The sequence below is a fragment of the Scyliorhinus torazame genome, chromosome 21 (genome assembly GCF_047496885.1).
Source record: "Scyliorhinus torazame isolate Kashiwa2021f chromosome 21, sScyTor2.1, whole genome shotgun sequence".
NCBI lineage: Eukaryota > Metazoa > Chordata > Chondrichthyes > Carcharhiniformes > Scyliorhinidae > Scyliorhinus > Scyliorhinus torazame.
The window spans coordinates 9,692,892-9,707,581 of NC_092727.1; the positions used below are offsets into that span (position 1 = coordinate 9,692,892).

The window sequence follows — 14,690 nt, forward strand, 5'->3', positions numbered from 1 at the left end:
ACGGCAAGTGTGGTCACAGGTCGGCAAAGGTCGGAGTATTTTCGACTATACAGGGGAACAAGACAGGGATGCCCGTTGTCCCCATTACTGTTCGCGTTGGCAATTGAACCACTGGCCATAGCGCTGAGAGACTCCAGAAAATGGAGAGGGGTGATTAGAGGGAGAGAGGAACACCGAGTGTCACTCTACGCGGATGACCTACTGCTGTATGTGACGGACCCAGTGGGGGGGATGACAGAGGTCATGCAGATATTGAGGGAGTTTGGAGATTTCTCGGGATATAGACTTAACATGAGAAAGAGTGAGCTTTTTGTGATACACCCTGGGGACCAGAGTAGAGGGATAGATGGCCTACCGCTAAGGAGAGTGGAAAGAAACTTCCGATACCTGGGAATTCAGATAGCCAGGAGCTGGGGAACCTTACACAGGCTTAATCTGACACGACTGGTGGAACAAATGGAAGAGGATTTCGAAAGGTGGGACATGCAGCCGCTGTCACTGGCGGGCAGAGTGCAGGCAATTAAGATGATGGTCCTCCCGAGGTTCCTATTTGTGTTCCAATGTCTCCCTATACTGATCCCTAAGGCCTTTTTAAAAAAAATAGATAGGTGCATCACGAGCTTCGTGTGGGCAGGGAAGATCCCGAGGGTAAGTGTAGAAGCCAGGTATTTCAAATACAACTAGTATAGGTAAAAGATAGCTGTTTTAGTACTCATTTTTAAAAATGAGAATTTCAGCACACATCAATTCAGGACTTCAATATGATACATGAAACAGCATAAAATTCCATTATAAGATTATAGCAGCACAGTTGCAAGACAATTTGACACTGCTTGTGCTAATTGTCAAGGCCAAGGACCGAGTTCCATGGCAACTAGGTGGCAAGAGTCCAATGCAGTTTGTAAGAGCATTGAATCATATATATTCTCGATATGAAGTCTCAATTGTTACATTAGCCAAGCCAGCTAAAACATTAGCAAAATATCACATTCCATAACATGTAGACATGAAACAATTAAAAAACTGATGTTGCACATTGAAGATGGACGGCTTGCCATCAAATCAAATGTGTTTGAGTCTAACCCAAACCAATTAGGATTATATTGGGGTGTAATTAGACGACTTAAGACAGATATGAAAGTGTATAACTGAAAAGTTTCCGCCCGCCATTTTAGCGTATTGTCTTTGGGGGTGTGTTGTGCTGTATTGTCTTTTGGGGGGGGGGGTTTTGAGGAGATGTCTTTGTGTTGCCTTTCTGTTAGTTTAGTCAGTTTTGTCCTTTATAGTCTCCATTTTAGAGATGTCTTTTGGGGGTTCTGTCAGTCTAACAGTCTGTGTCAGTGATGTTAGTCCACTTTTGACTTTGAGTTTGAGTTTAGCTGAAGATTAGCTTTCTCTCTCTCTTCATGTTTCATTGCCAGACTTTGACCTTTTAAAAGTTACTTTTGAGCTGTCTGCCTAAGCAAAGAAAGATAATGTCTGTAATTCTCTGAAAGCTTCGAATTGTCTACGAATTGCCTTTTAAATGACTTTCAAATTGTAATCAAGCGACTACAAATAAAACAATTCTTTTTGGCACCTGAGAAGTTTATACTGCAAATTTCTGCTGAGTTCCAGTATTCGCAAAGTGCTACTGATAACCGAATAGCAGAGATGATATAAATTCCTTCAACTATACACAGTCGAATAATACAAGGAATCGAACAACTTGACATAGTCCAGAAATAGTACAAATCTTATAACTTGTCGTATTGCGCCAGGACTTGATTCATCAACTAAGCTGCCCCCAAACTTGGAGTAGTTCGACAGGTTAAGATCCCATAAATTAAAGATTCCTTCAGTAAGGAGGGGGTTCCTACAACGTAGTAGAGACAGAGGGGGACTGGCGTTGCCGAATTTGGGCGACTACTACTGGGCCGTCAATGTGGCGATGATTCGTAAATGGATGATAGAGGGAGAGGGAGCGGCGTGGAAAAGATTGGAGATGAAGTCCTGCAAAGGGACGAGTTTAAAAGCGCTGGTGACGGCGCCACTACCGCTCTCACCAAAAAATTTACCACAAACCCAGTGGTGGCGGCAACATTAAGTATCTGGGGGCAATGGAGGCGACAGAGGGGTGTGCTGGGAGCCTCGGTGTGGTCCCCGATCAGGAACAACCATAGGTTTGTCCCAGGGAGGCTGGATGGAGGATTCCAGAGCTGGCACCGGATAGGAATCAGGAGAGTGGGAGATTTATTTATAGACGGGACGTTTGCGAGCTTGGGAGCGCTTGAGGAAAAGTATAAGCTGCCCCGGGGAAATTTCTTTAGATATATGCAGGTGAGAGCGATCACGAAACAACTGGTGAGGGAATTTCCGCTGCTCCCGACACAAGATATCCAGGACAGGGTGCTTTCGGGGGTGTGGGTCGGGGAGGGCAAAGTGTCAGAGATATACCGGGAGATGAGAGAAGAGGGGGAGGAGTTGGTGGGCGAACTGAAGGGAAAATGGGAAGAAGAGCTCGGGGAGCAGATTGAGGAGGATTTGTGGGCTGATGCCCTAAGCAGGGTAAATTCCTCTGCCTCGTGTGCCAGGCTTAGCCTGATCCAATTTAAGGTGCTGCATAGAGCACACATAACGGGAGCGAGGTTGAGCAGGTTCTTTGGAGTGGAGGACAAGTGTGGGAGGTGCGGGGGAAGCCCGGCGAACCATACACATATGTTTTGGTTGTGTCCAGCACTGGAGGGGTATTGGAGGGGAGTGACGAGAGTGATCTCGAAGGTGGTGAAGGTCCGGGTCAAGCCAGGCTGGGGGTTAGCAATATTTGGAGTAGCGGATGAGCCGGGAGTGCAGGAGGCGAAAGAGGCCGATGTTGTGGCCTTTGCGTCCCTAGTAGCCCGGCGTAGGATTTTACTCATGTGGAAGGAAGCGAAACTCCCCGGACTGGAGGCCTGGATAAACGATATGGCGGGGTTCATAAAACTGGAGCAGATGAAGTTTGCGCTGAGAGGATCGGCTCAAGGGTTCACCAGGCGGTGGCAACCGTTCCTCGACTACCTAGCGGAACGTTAGAGGGAAGATAGATGACCAGCAGCAGCAACCCAGGGGGAGGGGGGAGGGGGGGGGGGGGGGGGGAGGTGGGGAGGGGGGGGTAAATTGTTTGGGTTTTTGGAGGGGGAGAGGGGGCGGGGGGAGTATTACTTCGTGTTATTTGGTTAGTTTACCATGTTAGTTACACAATGTTATATTGCAGTTATCATGTTACTTTTATTTTTATTTCTTTGATTTGTAAGGGAAAAAATTGTGTTTGAAAACTTTAATAAAATATATATTTTTTTTAAAAAGTGATCCTGGTGCAGCGGAAAGTGCGAGGGAGGAAAAGCAAGATGGCGGCGGGTGGAGACCAAGCAGCATGGGCGCTGTGGTCGCAGGAGCAGCAGGAGTTTCTTAAGCGCTACTTCGAGGAGCTGGGGACAGAAATGCTGGCGCCAATGAAGGCGGCGATTGAGAAGCTTGTGGACACCCAGAAGGCCCAAGGGGCGGCGGTCCGGGAGGTAAAGAAACGGAAGTTGGAGGCAAAAAGCCTCGGAGAACGAGGACGAGATCTTGGGCCTGGCGGTGAAGGTGGAGGCACACGAGGCGCTGCACAAGAGGTGGGCGGAAAAATCTGAGGACCTGGAGAATAGGTCGAGGAGGAAGAATCTTCGGATTCTGGGTCTCCCTAAAGGAGTGGAGGGGCCCGATGCTGGGGCATATATGAGCACGATGCTCAATTCGCTGATGGGCGCGGGAGCTTTCCCGAGGCCCCTGGAGCTGGATGGGGCTCATCGGGTCCTGGCAAGGAGACCCAAAGCCAACGAGCTGCCAAGGGCTTTATGGACAGAGAGTGTGTCCTGAGATGGGCCAAAAAAGAGCGGAGCAGCACGTGGGAGAACACGGAGATCCGAATTTACCAGGACTGGCGTGCGGAGGTGGCTAAGAAGAAGGCTGGTTTTAACCGGGCTAAGGCGGTGCTCCATCGGAAGGGGGTGAAGTTCGGGATGCTGCAGCCAGCGCGATTGTGGGTCACGTTCCAAGATCGGCACCACTATTTTGAAACGCCTGATGAGGCATGGAACTTTATCCAGACTGAAAGGTTGGACTCAAAGTGAGGGTTTGTCGTGGGGGGATGTTTACTGTGTTTAATGCGTTTGGGGAATGTTCTCTTGGTTTGAGGGCTGGGTGGGGATGGGTGAATGGATTTGATGTGGGGGCTGTGGGAGAGTGTGGGCGTCGGTGTTGGAGGGGCAGAGCCCCGCGGAGGAAGCGGGGGGGTAGCGGCGCGGGGATGGTGAGCTAGGGTAAGGCCGCAAAAAGGAGCTGCGCCAGAGGGGGCGAGGCCGGCTCAGGAAAGTGCGTGTTTTTTCCCGCGTTAGGGAAGGATAGGGGCGGGGCCGAGGGGAAGGGCGGTGCTGGAGAGGAGCGCACACTGACTGCCAAGGGGTGGGGGGATTCTCACACTGGGGGGTCGATGGAATGGCGGGAGAGGCCGGGGTCAGCAGGAGTCAGCTGACTTACGGGAGTGTCATGGGGGGAGCAAAATGGCTAGATGAGGATCTAGCCGGGCCCGGGGGGCGGGGGGTGGGGGGGGGGCTGGGTCGCTGCTGCATTGGCCAAAGAGGAGCTGGAAGTAGGAGAGGTAGTCGGGGCAGGAGTCCGCCGCCTGGGGGACTGGAGGGTGTGGGAGGCGCGGGCACGTGGCTGGCCTAGAAAAGGAGATGGCCAGTCGGCAGGGGGGGGGCGGGAGCGAGTAGCCCCCTGATCCGGCTGATAACTTGGTATGTGAGGGGCCTGAACGGGCCGGTCAAGAGGGCCCGGGTGTTTGCACACTTAAAGGGACTGAAGGCAGACGTGGTCATGCTCCAGGAGACACATCTGAAGGTGGCAGATCAGGTTAGGCTGAGAAAGGGATGGGTAGGGCAGGTCTTTCATTCAGGGCTGGATGCGAAGAACAGAGGAGTTGCAATACTGGTGGGGAAGCGGGTGTCGTTCGAGGCACTGAATATTGTAGTGGTCGATATGTGATGGTGAGTGGTAGGTTGCAGGGGATGCGGGTGGTACTGGTTAACGTTTATGCCCCGAATTGGGATGATGCCGGATTTATGAAACGCATGCTGGGTCGGATCCCGGATCTGGAGGTAGGAAGCTTGATAATGGGGGGGGAACTTCAACACGGTGCTGGTGGCCGCCAGAGCTACGTCGGACGCATTGCTCTCAACCTGGAAGGGGAGGGACTCATCGATGGCGTGCATCGTGGCCTTTGCAATGTCTGCTTTGATGCGGCTGAAGGCCTGGTGGGCCTCCATCCACAGGGGGAAGGTTGTCGACTGGATCAGGGGACGGGCTTTGTCTGCATAGTTAGGTACCCACTGGGCGTATTAATTAAAAATCCCGAGACAGCGCTTCAGGGCCTTGGGGCAATGAGGGAGGGGGAACTCCATAAGGGGGCCTTCAGGGTCGGGCCTATAACTCCATTTCGCACTACATAGCCGAGAATGGCTAGACGGTCAGTGCCAAATACGGATTTATCCTTATTGTACGTTAAGTTAAGGATTTTAGCGGTCTGGAGGAATGTTCGGAGGTTGGTGTCGTGGTCCTGCTGGTCATGGCCGCAGATGGTGACGTTATCGAGATACGGAAACGTTGCGCGCAAGCCGTACCGGTCAACCATTCGGTCCATCTCGCGTTGGAAGACCGAGACCCCGTTAGTGACACCGAAGGGAACCCTTAAAAAATGATAGAGCCGCCCACATGCCTCGAAGGCAGTGTATTTGCGGTCGCTCGTGCGGAGGGGTAGCTGGTGGTAGGCGGACTTGAGATCCACCGTGGAGAAGACCTTATAATGCGCGATCCTGTTTACCAGGTCGGATATGTGGGGGAAAGGGTACGCGTCCAGCTGCGTAAACCTGTTGATGGTCTGACTGTGGTCAATGACCATCCTATGTTTCTCCCCGGTCTTTACCACCACTACTTGAGCTCTCCAGGGACTGTTGCTAGCTTCAATGACCCCTTCCCTTAGTAGCCTTTGGACCTCCGACCTAATGAAGGTCCGGTCCTGGGCACTGTACCGTCTGCTCCTGGTGGCGACGGGTTTGCAATCCGGGGTGAGGTTCGCAAACAGGGAAGGCGGGTCGACCTTAAGGGTCGCGAGGCCGCAGACAGTAAGGGGTGGTATAGGGCCGCCGAATTTGAAGGTCAGGCTTTGCAGGTTACACTGGAAGTCCAACCACAGGAGTGTAGCCGCGCAGAGGTGCGGAAGGACATAAAGCCGGAAATTGTTGAATTTCCTTCCTTGGACTGTGAGGTTTGCTAAGCAGAACCCTTTTATCTCCACTGAGTGGGAACCGGAGGCCAGGGAGATTCTTTGATTTACAGGGTGGGTAAAAAGTGAACAGCGCCTTACCGTGTCGGGGTGTATAAAGCTCTCCGTGCTCCCAGAGTCGATCAGGCAGGACGTCTCGTGGCGTTGATGAAGACCATCGTCGTTGCTGTTGAGAGTGTTCGATGTTGAATTTGGTCCAGAGTCACCGAGGCCAGACGCAGTAGCTGTGAATTTTGATCGGGCAGTGTATAGTCGGCCGGGCTGGGGTCCTGGGGCCCCATCCAAGATGGCGTCTCCCATGGGTCACACATGGTGGTCGGAGATGGACAAAATGGCGGCGCCCATCCGTCCAGCGCGGTGTCCGGGGAACAAGATGGCGGCGCAGGTGGGCCGCACGTGGCCCTAGGATACGGGGGTGGCGGTGACTGCTGGCCACCTGGGGCCCGAGGAGAAATTCGCTGTGGCAGCCCGGAGTCGCCGCTGGAGACCGCTCGTGCCTGGCAGACCCCCACAAAATGGCTTTTCTTGCCGCACCCTTTGCAGGTGGATGTGCGGGCCGGGCAGCGCTGGCGGGGGTGCTTTTCTTGCCCGCAGAAGAAACAGCGGGGTCCATCGGAGTTGGCGGGCCGCCTTACAGCGCAGGCCTGCGGGGACAGGGGGAAGGTCTGTGGGGCTGCCGCTGCGGGATTCCACGCTGCCCAGGGGGCCGCCGCGCGGTCGGCCACGGAGGATTGTGCGTTCCTGGAGGCAACGTCCATGGATCCTGCCAGGGCCCGTGCCTCCCTATGTCCCAGGGTGTCTTTCTCTAAAAGACGCTGGCGGATCTCTGAGGAGCTCTTACCTGCTACGGAGGCATCCCGGATTAGGAGTTCCGTGTGGTCGCTCGCCGAAACTTGTGGGCAGCCACAGCTTCTTTTGGGGTGGCGTTTGGGTGAAGGTGTTTTTTTCCCCCTATTTGTGTTTTTAAATGTTATATGGGGGGTTATTGTATATGGGGGAAATCCAATGTATAATTTCTGATTGTTGTGTTTTTGTTTCTTTTTTCTTGTTGGGGGGGGGGGGGGGGGGGGGGTGGGGGGCGGTTGTTGAAAATTTGTTGGAAAATTTGAATGAATATATATATTTTTTTAAAGGGTCAAGGTGACCCGATTCAGGAAGATGCGGTTTGGGATGCTGTACACGGCTCGTCTGTGGGTCACGCATTGGGACAGCAACATTACTTTGACACTCCGGAGGAGGCGAGCACCTTTTTCAGGGACCAGAGATTGGGGGACGTTTGAGAACATTGGATTTTGGCTGGGGTCACCTGCGTAACGGACTGGAGGTGCTGTACTCAGGGAGGGAGGGGAACCGTATGTTTTCGTACTGGGCTGATTTGTTGGGTTTCGTTTTTGCAACCCACTCTGTATAGTTAATTGGGTAAATGTAGAGTTTTGTATCTTGTTTGCCTGCCCATATTGGGGGTAGTGTTTGTAATATAAAATGTGTGGGATTGGTGGGCAACGTGAGGTGGGGGAGAGAGTGGGGAGGATGGGGGTGTAGGGGTTTTGTGTGGCGCAGGAGTTGGCTGTGGCAAGGGTGGTGGAAGGGTGCTTTTGGGTGCTTTGGTACAGAGGAAGCAGGTTGATTGCCTCGGGGGGAGGGGCCATCCTGCCAGCAGGTAGGCTAGTTAACGGAGGTGAAGTCGGTGGAAGAGGGATGAAGGAAGGGGGGGAAGTGGCGGTTGGGTTTTTGGACAGTGTTGGTTTTCTTTGTGGCTTGAGTGGGGGGGTTGGCCTGGGGAGGTGGGACTTTTTGTTTCTGTGTTTGGGATGGGGAGGGGTTGGGGGGAAGGGGGAATTGCTGATGTTGAAGGGATTGTTGTGGGCAGTTGGCTTGGGGGAATGGCAGTGTCCACCTTGACAGCACCCAGTAGGTGGGCGGGACTGAGGCCTGGAGGAGTCCATGGAAAGGTGAATATGGCTGATTGTGGGGGAGACGGTCACCAGATTGCAATCTTGGAATGTTGGGGGACTGAATGGGTCGATCAAGCGGTTCCGTGTTTTCGTCCACTTAAAGAGTTTAAAGGCCGATGTGGTGTTTATGCAAGAGATGCATTTGAGGGTTCTGGATCAGACGAGATTGCGAAATGTTGGTGGGGCTGGATGTGAGGTTGTTTGGCCGATAAGGAGAATTGTGAGAAGATGGAGGTGGTCCAAAAGTACTTATGTAGCGATGATAAGAGTGAGGAGGTCTCGGCTGCCGTGCTGTGGGAGGCGCTGAAGGCAGTAATTAGGGGGAGTTTATTTTGATTCGGGCACATCGGGATAAGGAGGAATGGAAGAGGCAGAGATTGGTAGAGACCATTCTGGTGGTGCATTGGAGGTATTCGGTAGCCCCGAGGAGGGGTTGTTGAAGGAAAGGAAGAATCTCCAGATGGAGTTTGAGCTTATGTCTACGGGAAAGGCGGTGGGTCAGTTGCGGCGGTTTTGGGGGAACTGTATGAGTATGGGGAGAAGGCCAGCAGGTTGCTTGTCCACCAGTTGAGGCGGGGTTCTGGGGATAGGACGGGGGAGTGGGCCTAGGTAGAGTACTATTTCAGAGGGTCAGTGCAGACCCGATGGGTCAAATGGGCTCCTTTTGCACTGTAGAGATTCTATGGATGCATGGTCAATCTCTTGGACCGTTCTTAATTGTCTGAGGGGGTCAGGCAGGAATTTCCCAGATATTTCTCCCTTATTGATGTTGTTTTTGTTCGTTTGCGATTCCGTGGACATGGTGTGGGCACATGGCCGGTAAATTTAGCGGGCCGTTCAAAAGTCCATTCACTTCGGCAGGATTGTAAGATCCCACCAGCAGGAAGGCCTTTAAACTTACTCCCCATGGCTGAGGAGGATGCTAAATGTCTAGTTCAGATGCCCCAAGTATCATGAGAATGGAGCAAAACTTGATGAACCTCCTGGACCTTCCTGCCCATCATTTTCTTAAGTTCAAAATTCTGCCCTATTATGTATTTTCCTTTTCCGAGTTTAATATGCAGACTGTTGTCTATTCATGGGAAGCACTCTTATTATATTTAATTATATTTGATTGAGATTAAATTGTAATTGCTTAAGTCTTCAATAAAATTAACAGACAGTAACTCTTGAAAAAAATCAGTGTGAGACATTTAATTTATTAGCTTATTGGATTATTGTGATTTCTTGGACGATAATAACAACATTCACATTTAATTTCAAATAGCAGATTATATTCTTACACATTTATTGTAACATTACAATAATTTTCCTCCAATGCGGGAAATATTCATTCTATTGATTCCTTTTATTTACGTTATTAACAGAAAATAGCAGGAAATTCTTATCTGTACACATTATAAAGGATAATCAGAACATACACAATAGGAGGAGTAATTCACACAACCATTCCAATTTACTCCGTTGTTCAACGAGATCATGACTGATCTGATTGTTGGCTCAACTCCACATTTCCGCCTACCCAGATAACCTTTCACCCCTTGCCTTCTCAAAAATAATATACTTGAGTTTGTCACCATGCAATAATCTACTGAAGTGGCACTATTAAATTAATCTAGTGTTTCTGATATTATTCACTGGTCCTAAATGCAGGTGTTGGGTAAATGTGGCCAAGTTGAGTTTCTGGTGCGACACCTCATTCGATTGAAGCACAAATCCCTGCTCCATTCACAATGTCTGAATAATGATTTTCCAGCCGACGATAATTGCTGACAGAATGTTGGATGGGCAGAAGCACAAATTGGGATCAGCTCAATTTTATTCAGTGTCTCCCAGCGATAGCTTGACTGCGAATCGTGGAGCAACCCCCCTGAGGCGCCATTCTGTGGGACAACACTTTAGGCAAATCAATGCTACTCAAAGTGGATTTATAAGGCACAGAAGACGTCTGTGGGTCTCCTTGTGCCTGTGCAGGTGCTGTGAAAGAGCGATCCTGCTCACCAACCGTTTCCCCATCGCCACGATCAGCCATGATCTAACTGAATGGCAGAGCAGAGGGGAAAGAGCTCATGCTTACAAATGTCGCATAGTTAATTATCGACAGATTATTTCTTTTCAAAATGGGAATCTTATGAAAAGACATTTCATTACGTTCTGCAACAGTCCATTGCGTTTTCTGAATGGGAGTTATCTAATGTCTGAATCATGCTTCGTTGCTGTGTCATACTGAAGCCATATTGGGATTTTGCAATTTGGCATAAACAATATCTTGGTCATAATTTATTACTCTGTCGGACAGGGGTGATGCCTTCGAATTCTGTTTTGGAGTACAAGGAATAATTTCATTATAATTCTGTATTGCTCTGTGATTCCGCACTTTGGAATAGATGATGTCCTGATCTTGTGCCTGTGCTGTGGAATTTACAGTGTCTTGTCTGGCTGTGCATACTGAGGAGTATATGATGTTCTCATTGGGTGTCTGTGCCGCGTTGCACTGCAGGTAGTCCTAGAATAGAAGTTGATAAGAACCATTTTATTGATCAAAGTATTATTACCCTATTATGATGGTACACACATGGTACAAATATTAAATATGTAATTCCTCTCTCTCCCGCACATTCCCACCACCTCCACAACCCACAACTGCTTTCTTCCTCATCTGAATATACTGCTTCACTCAGGGAAAATTTCCTATCTTAGCTGAATTTAACTAACTAATTATAAATCTGGGATTATCCACGACTCTGAGGCTTAATGGCGAAATCACAATAGAATTAATAATAAATATGAAAGTGATAAAAGTTCAATTTTTAGTTTTCCAAAAGCTAGTGTTGACTAAAATGAGTTGGAGACACTAAGAACTCTCTGAACTAAAATTAAGTTGACACTGGTCGAACATTGCCCCTGTTGTTTATGAATTAATTTCAGCCCTACAATTACAACTTTCCAATACATCATACTGCATTTTATCCGAAGTTCAACAAGTATTGGACATTACTTTCTGTATAATTTTGTTGAATTACCTGAGGCGCGATTCAGCGACCCTGTTGCACCCGACACAGATCCAGGCACAAGGGGTGATGCGCGCGAGCCCCAAATCGGAACCCATACTGGGCCAATCATGCGTCACCCAACTCGCTCGGCCCAGCACGATCTGGATCTTGTCCAGTCTAATGGCTCATTTAAATACTCAAATGCCAGATTCACCTGGACCCACCCTGTAACCCCACCTAACCTTTGGACACTTAGGGGTAATTTAGCGTGGCCAATCCACCTAACCTGCACATTTTTGGACTGTGGGAAGAAACAACAGCACCGGGAGAAAGTGAAAACTCCACACAGTCAGTCACCCAAGGTCAGAATCGAACCTGGGTCCCTGGCCATTTGAAGCAGTAGTGCGAACCATTGTGCCACCATACCGCCCATAAAGTTACAAACCTGATGACTGTAGTTTGTTGGACTCAACCAAGAACCTCGGGTAGTTGAAATAAAATCTAATTTCCCCTGTGTTGCAACTCTGGGTAAAGTGGGGCTGGAATTGACCGTGTACTAACCCAGCATATCATGACACAAAGAAACTGAATTCTAAGCCAAACAATAAAAATGGGGACATAGTATCATCCCTGCTTGTAACTGTTATCACTGTTAGGACCCCCGTATGAGAATCCCAACAATTTGCAATTTGGAACACTGTGAGGGAAAAATTCTAAACCACAGGAGTGATATCACTGACCAATAGGGATCCTTTATGGTAAAACAAACTTTAATTTAAGCACAGAATCAATCACATTAGCAACACAGTAATAACTTTCCAATTAACAGTTAAAACAGATCTTAAATAAAAAGAAAAAAACCTTTAACTCCCTATCTACACCTGTCACTATATATATATTCCAATTAAGCAGTTCAAATGCCGCTCATAAATAAAGTTCACAATCAGGGTTACTTCCATTTCTGTGCAGACCTTTGGAGAGAGACCTCTTCAGGAACAACCTGAAAATCCTTCTGCCTTGTCAGACTAAAATCACACAGTAATTTGCAAATCTACAGACCAACGTGGTCCCTCCCATTAATTGTATCATATGTTTCTCAAGAATAATGCAATCTCCAGTCCCTTCCCACTAAGATGTCCCATGAACTACTTAGCTAGGACTAAGCAAAATCTCTCATAAATTATCTGCACCCCCAGGGAACCTCCTAAACATAAACATTATTCCATTAACCATATATATGTAAACAAGTAAATGGTTAAAATCAATGATTACCTCTCCCTTATGACCCCTTAATCACAGCTTTAGCAGACATACTGCCTGTACGTATTTGAACCCAGGGATTTCAATAACATTACTACAACAAATATAAAATATAATGTATGACAATTTCCTACATTCATCACATTATCCACATCCAAGTCTGTCAAAATAATTCTCAGAATCTGTGTGAAACGGATAATTTAATATTGAAATTAGAATGCTTCGCCTTTGAATAAAAATTTGTTCAAGGCAGAAAATTTCACCTGTGGTATGAAATCCTCTGATCGTTGCATGGTATTCACCGGCGCCTGAGAACTGTACAAAAGAAATGTAAAAATGATATGGACAGAGCTCTAGTTTTTATGATGTTATTTTTTACTGTACGCTTTATATACAATATAAAGAATCATTAGTGAGTAGCGGTAGGTTCAATGAGATTGTAAAAGTACAGACTGGCTGTCACTTTCACATGCTCCGCAGATGTATCTAATATTTCATTGTGTGATGATTTGGTTGTGTGATTGAAATGCGAAGCGTTTTTCTTGGTACTTCTAAGTATTATGAGATAAAGATGCCTTTTAGAAACTAGCTGTATTGCATTTAAAATTTATTCGTATTCTTTTGTTTCTCCCCTGGTGCTTGAACTGCACATACATTTCTAATCCCAAAGCTCTGCTAATGTATTTTAAACCCAATGCTGGGGGTACATGACAGTGAAGAGATAAAGATTGAGAAATAGGCAAGAGAGCCAGTTTACATGAAACAAGCATTTTACATCAGCTCTGTGTCTACATTTAGAATTATAGTCCGCAAAATCGACAAATAGCATAATAAGTGTAGAAAAGCATTTGTTACACTGACAACATGCCTGTTAATTTGGTAAAACATACCACGGCACTGCACAAGAATGGTACCAAACAAAATATCAAACCTATCTGTTTGAAAAGTTTATTAGGTTTTACTGTCTCCCCGTATAATCTGAGGTCATGTGACTTGATCATATTAATCATAATTAATTTAAATTTGTTCTTCCGATGACTGGAACGAGGTACAACTAAAGCTGAATCTAACTCGTTTTATCTCCGTGGATGCCTTTTCTTGTAGACTGATACATATTCTCGCTAAGCTCTTTCACTGCTAATTTTTGTTTTAGTATTTAAATGAATTGTATTGTTGGGTAATTTCTGTTGCTGTGCCATCAGCCTCATGACCAATTGATTACTGTAAATGAGAATTGGTTCTATTACTGTAAATGAGAATTGGTTCTCGACTGACTTACCTGGCTAAATAAAGGTTAAATAAAAAATAAATATATCAAATCATGGCACAGTGGTTGGCACTGCTGCCTCATAGTGCCAGGGACCCGGGTTCACTTCCAGCCTTGGGTGATTGTGTGGCGTTTCCACGTTCTCCCCGTGTCTGCGTGGGTTTCTGCCGGGTGCTCCGGTTTTCTCCCACAGTCCAAAGACGTGCAGGTTAGGTGGATTGGCCGCGCTAAATTGCCCCTTAGTGTCCAAAGATGTGCAGGTTAGGTGGGGTTACAGGGATAGGGTGGGGGATGGGGCCTAGGTAGGGTGCTCTTTCAGAGAGTCAGTGCAGACTCAATGAGCCGAACAACCTCCTTCTGCACTGGAGGAATTCTATGGTTCTATGATTCGAAAATAAAAATGAGATATGACACCAGTCACAAAGGGAGATATAATGGTAGACAACTAAAAGCTTGAACAAAGGGATAGGTTTCAAGGAATGTCCTAAGGAAGAAAGGGAAACAGAGTGATTGAAAGATTCATGGAAGGAATTCCATAAAGTTCCAAGAGCCCCAGCAGATGACAGCAAGTCCACCAGTGGCAGAGTAATTTAAAGTCAGGAATGCACAAGAGGTTGGAACTGGAGGACAACTGAAATCTTAAAGGCCTGAGGAGGTCACAGAGATCGGGGACGGTCAGACCTTGGAGGGATTTGAAAACAGGCATGAGAATTTTAACCAGAAGCCCCTGTAGGTCAGAGAGCACAGGGGTGATGGGACTTGGGGGGAGTTGGGATAGGGGCGGCAGAGTTTCAGCATCTTCCCCCAGGTGAGACACTTTTGATCAGGATCCTGTCTTATTAAGGTGAAAAACTGGTGCATGACACAATTTACTG

At 47.9% G+C, this 14,690-nt stretch overlaps 1 protein-coding gene across 1 annotated transcript in view; it reads right to left on the bottom strand.

Moving 5' to 3' along the window:
- Positions 1-9,487: 9,487 nt before the first annotated feature.
- LOC140397950 (uncharacterized) overlaps positions 9,488-14,690 on the bottom strand; it is a 56,480-nt gene continuing 51,277 nt past the window's right edge. Inside the window, exons 7-8 of the mRNA XM_072486204.1 lie at positions 12,812-12,863; positions 9,488-10,801 (exon numbers count right to left, since the gene is read on the bottom strand). Coding sequence (XP_072342305.1) covers positions 10,517-10,801; positions 12,812-12,863 — 337 coding nt within the window. The 3' untranslated portion in view covers positions 9,488-10,516. The remainder of the gene's footprint in view (positions 10,802-12,811; positions 12,864-14,690) is intronic.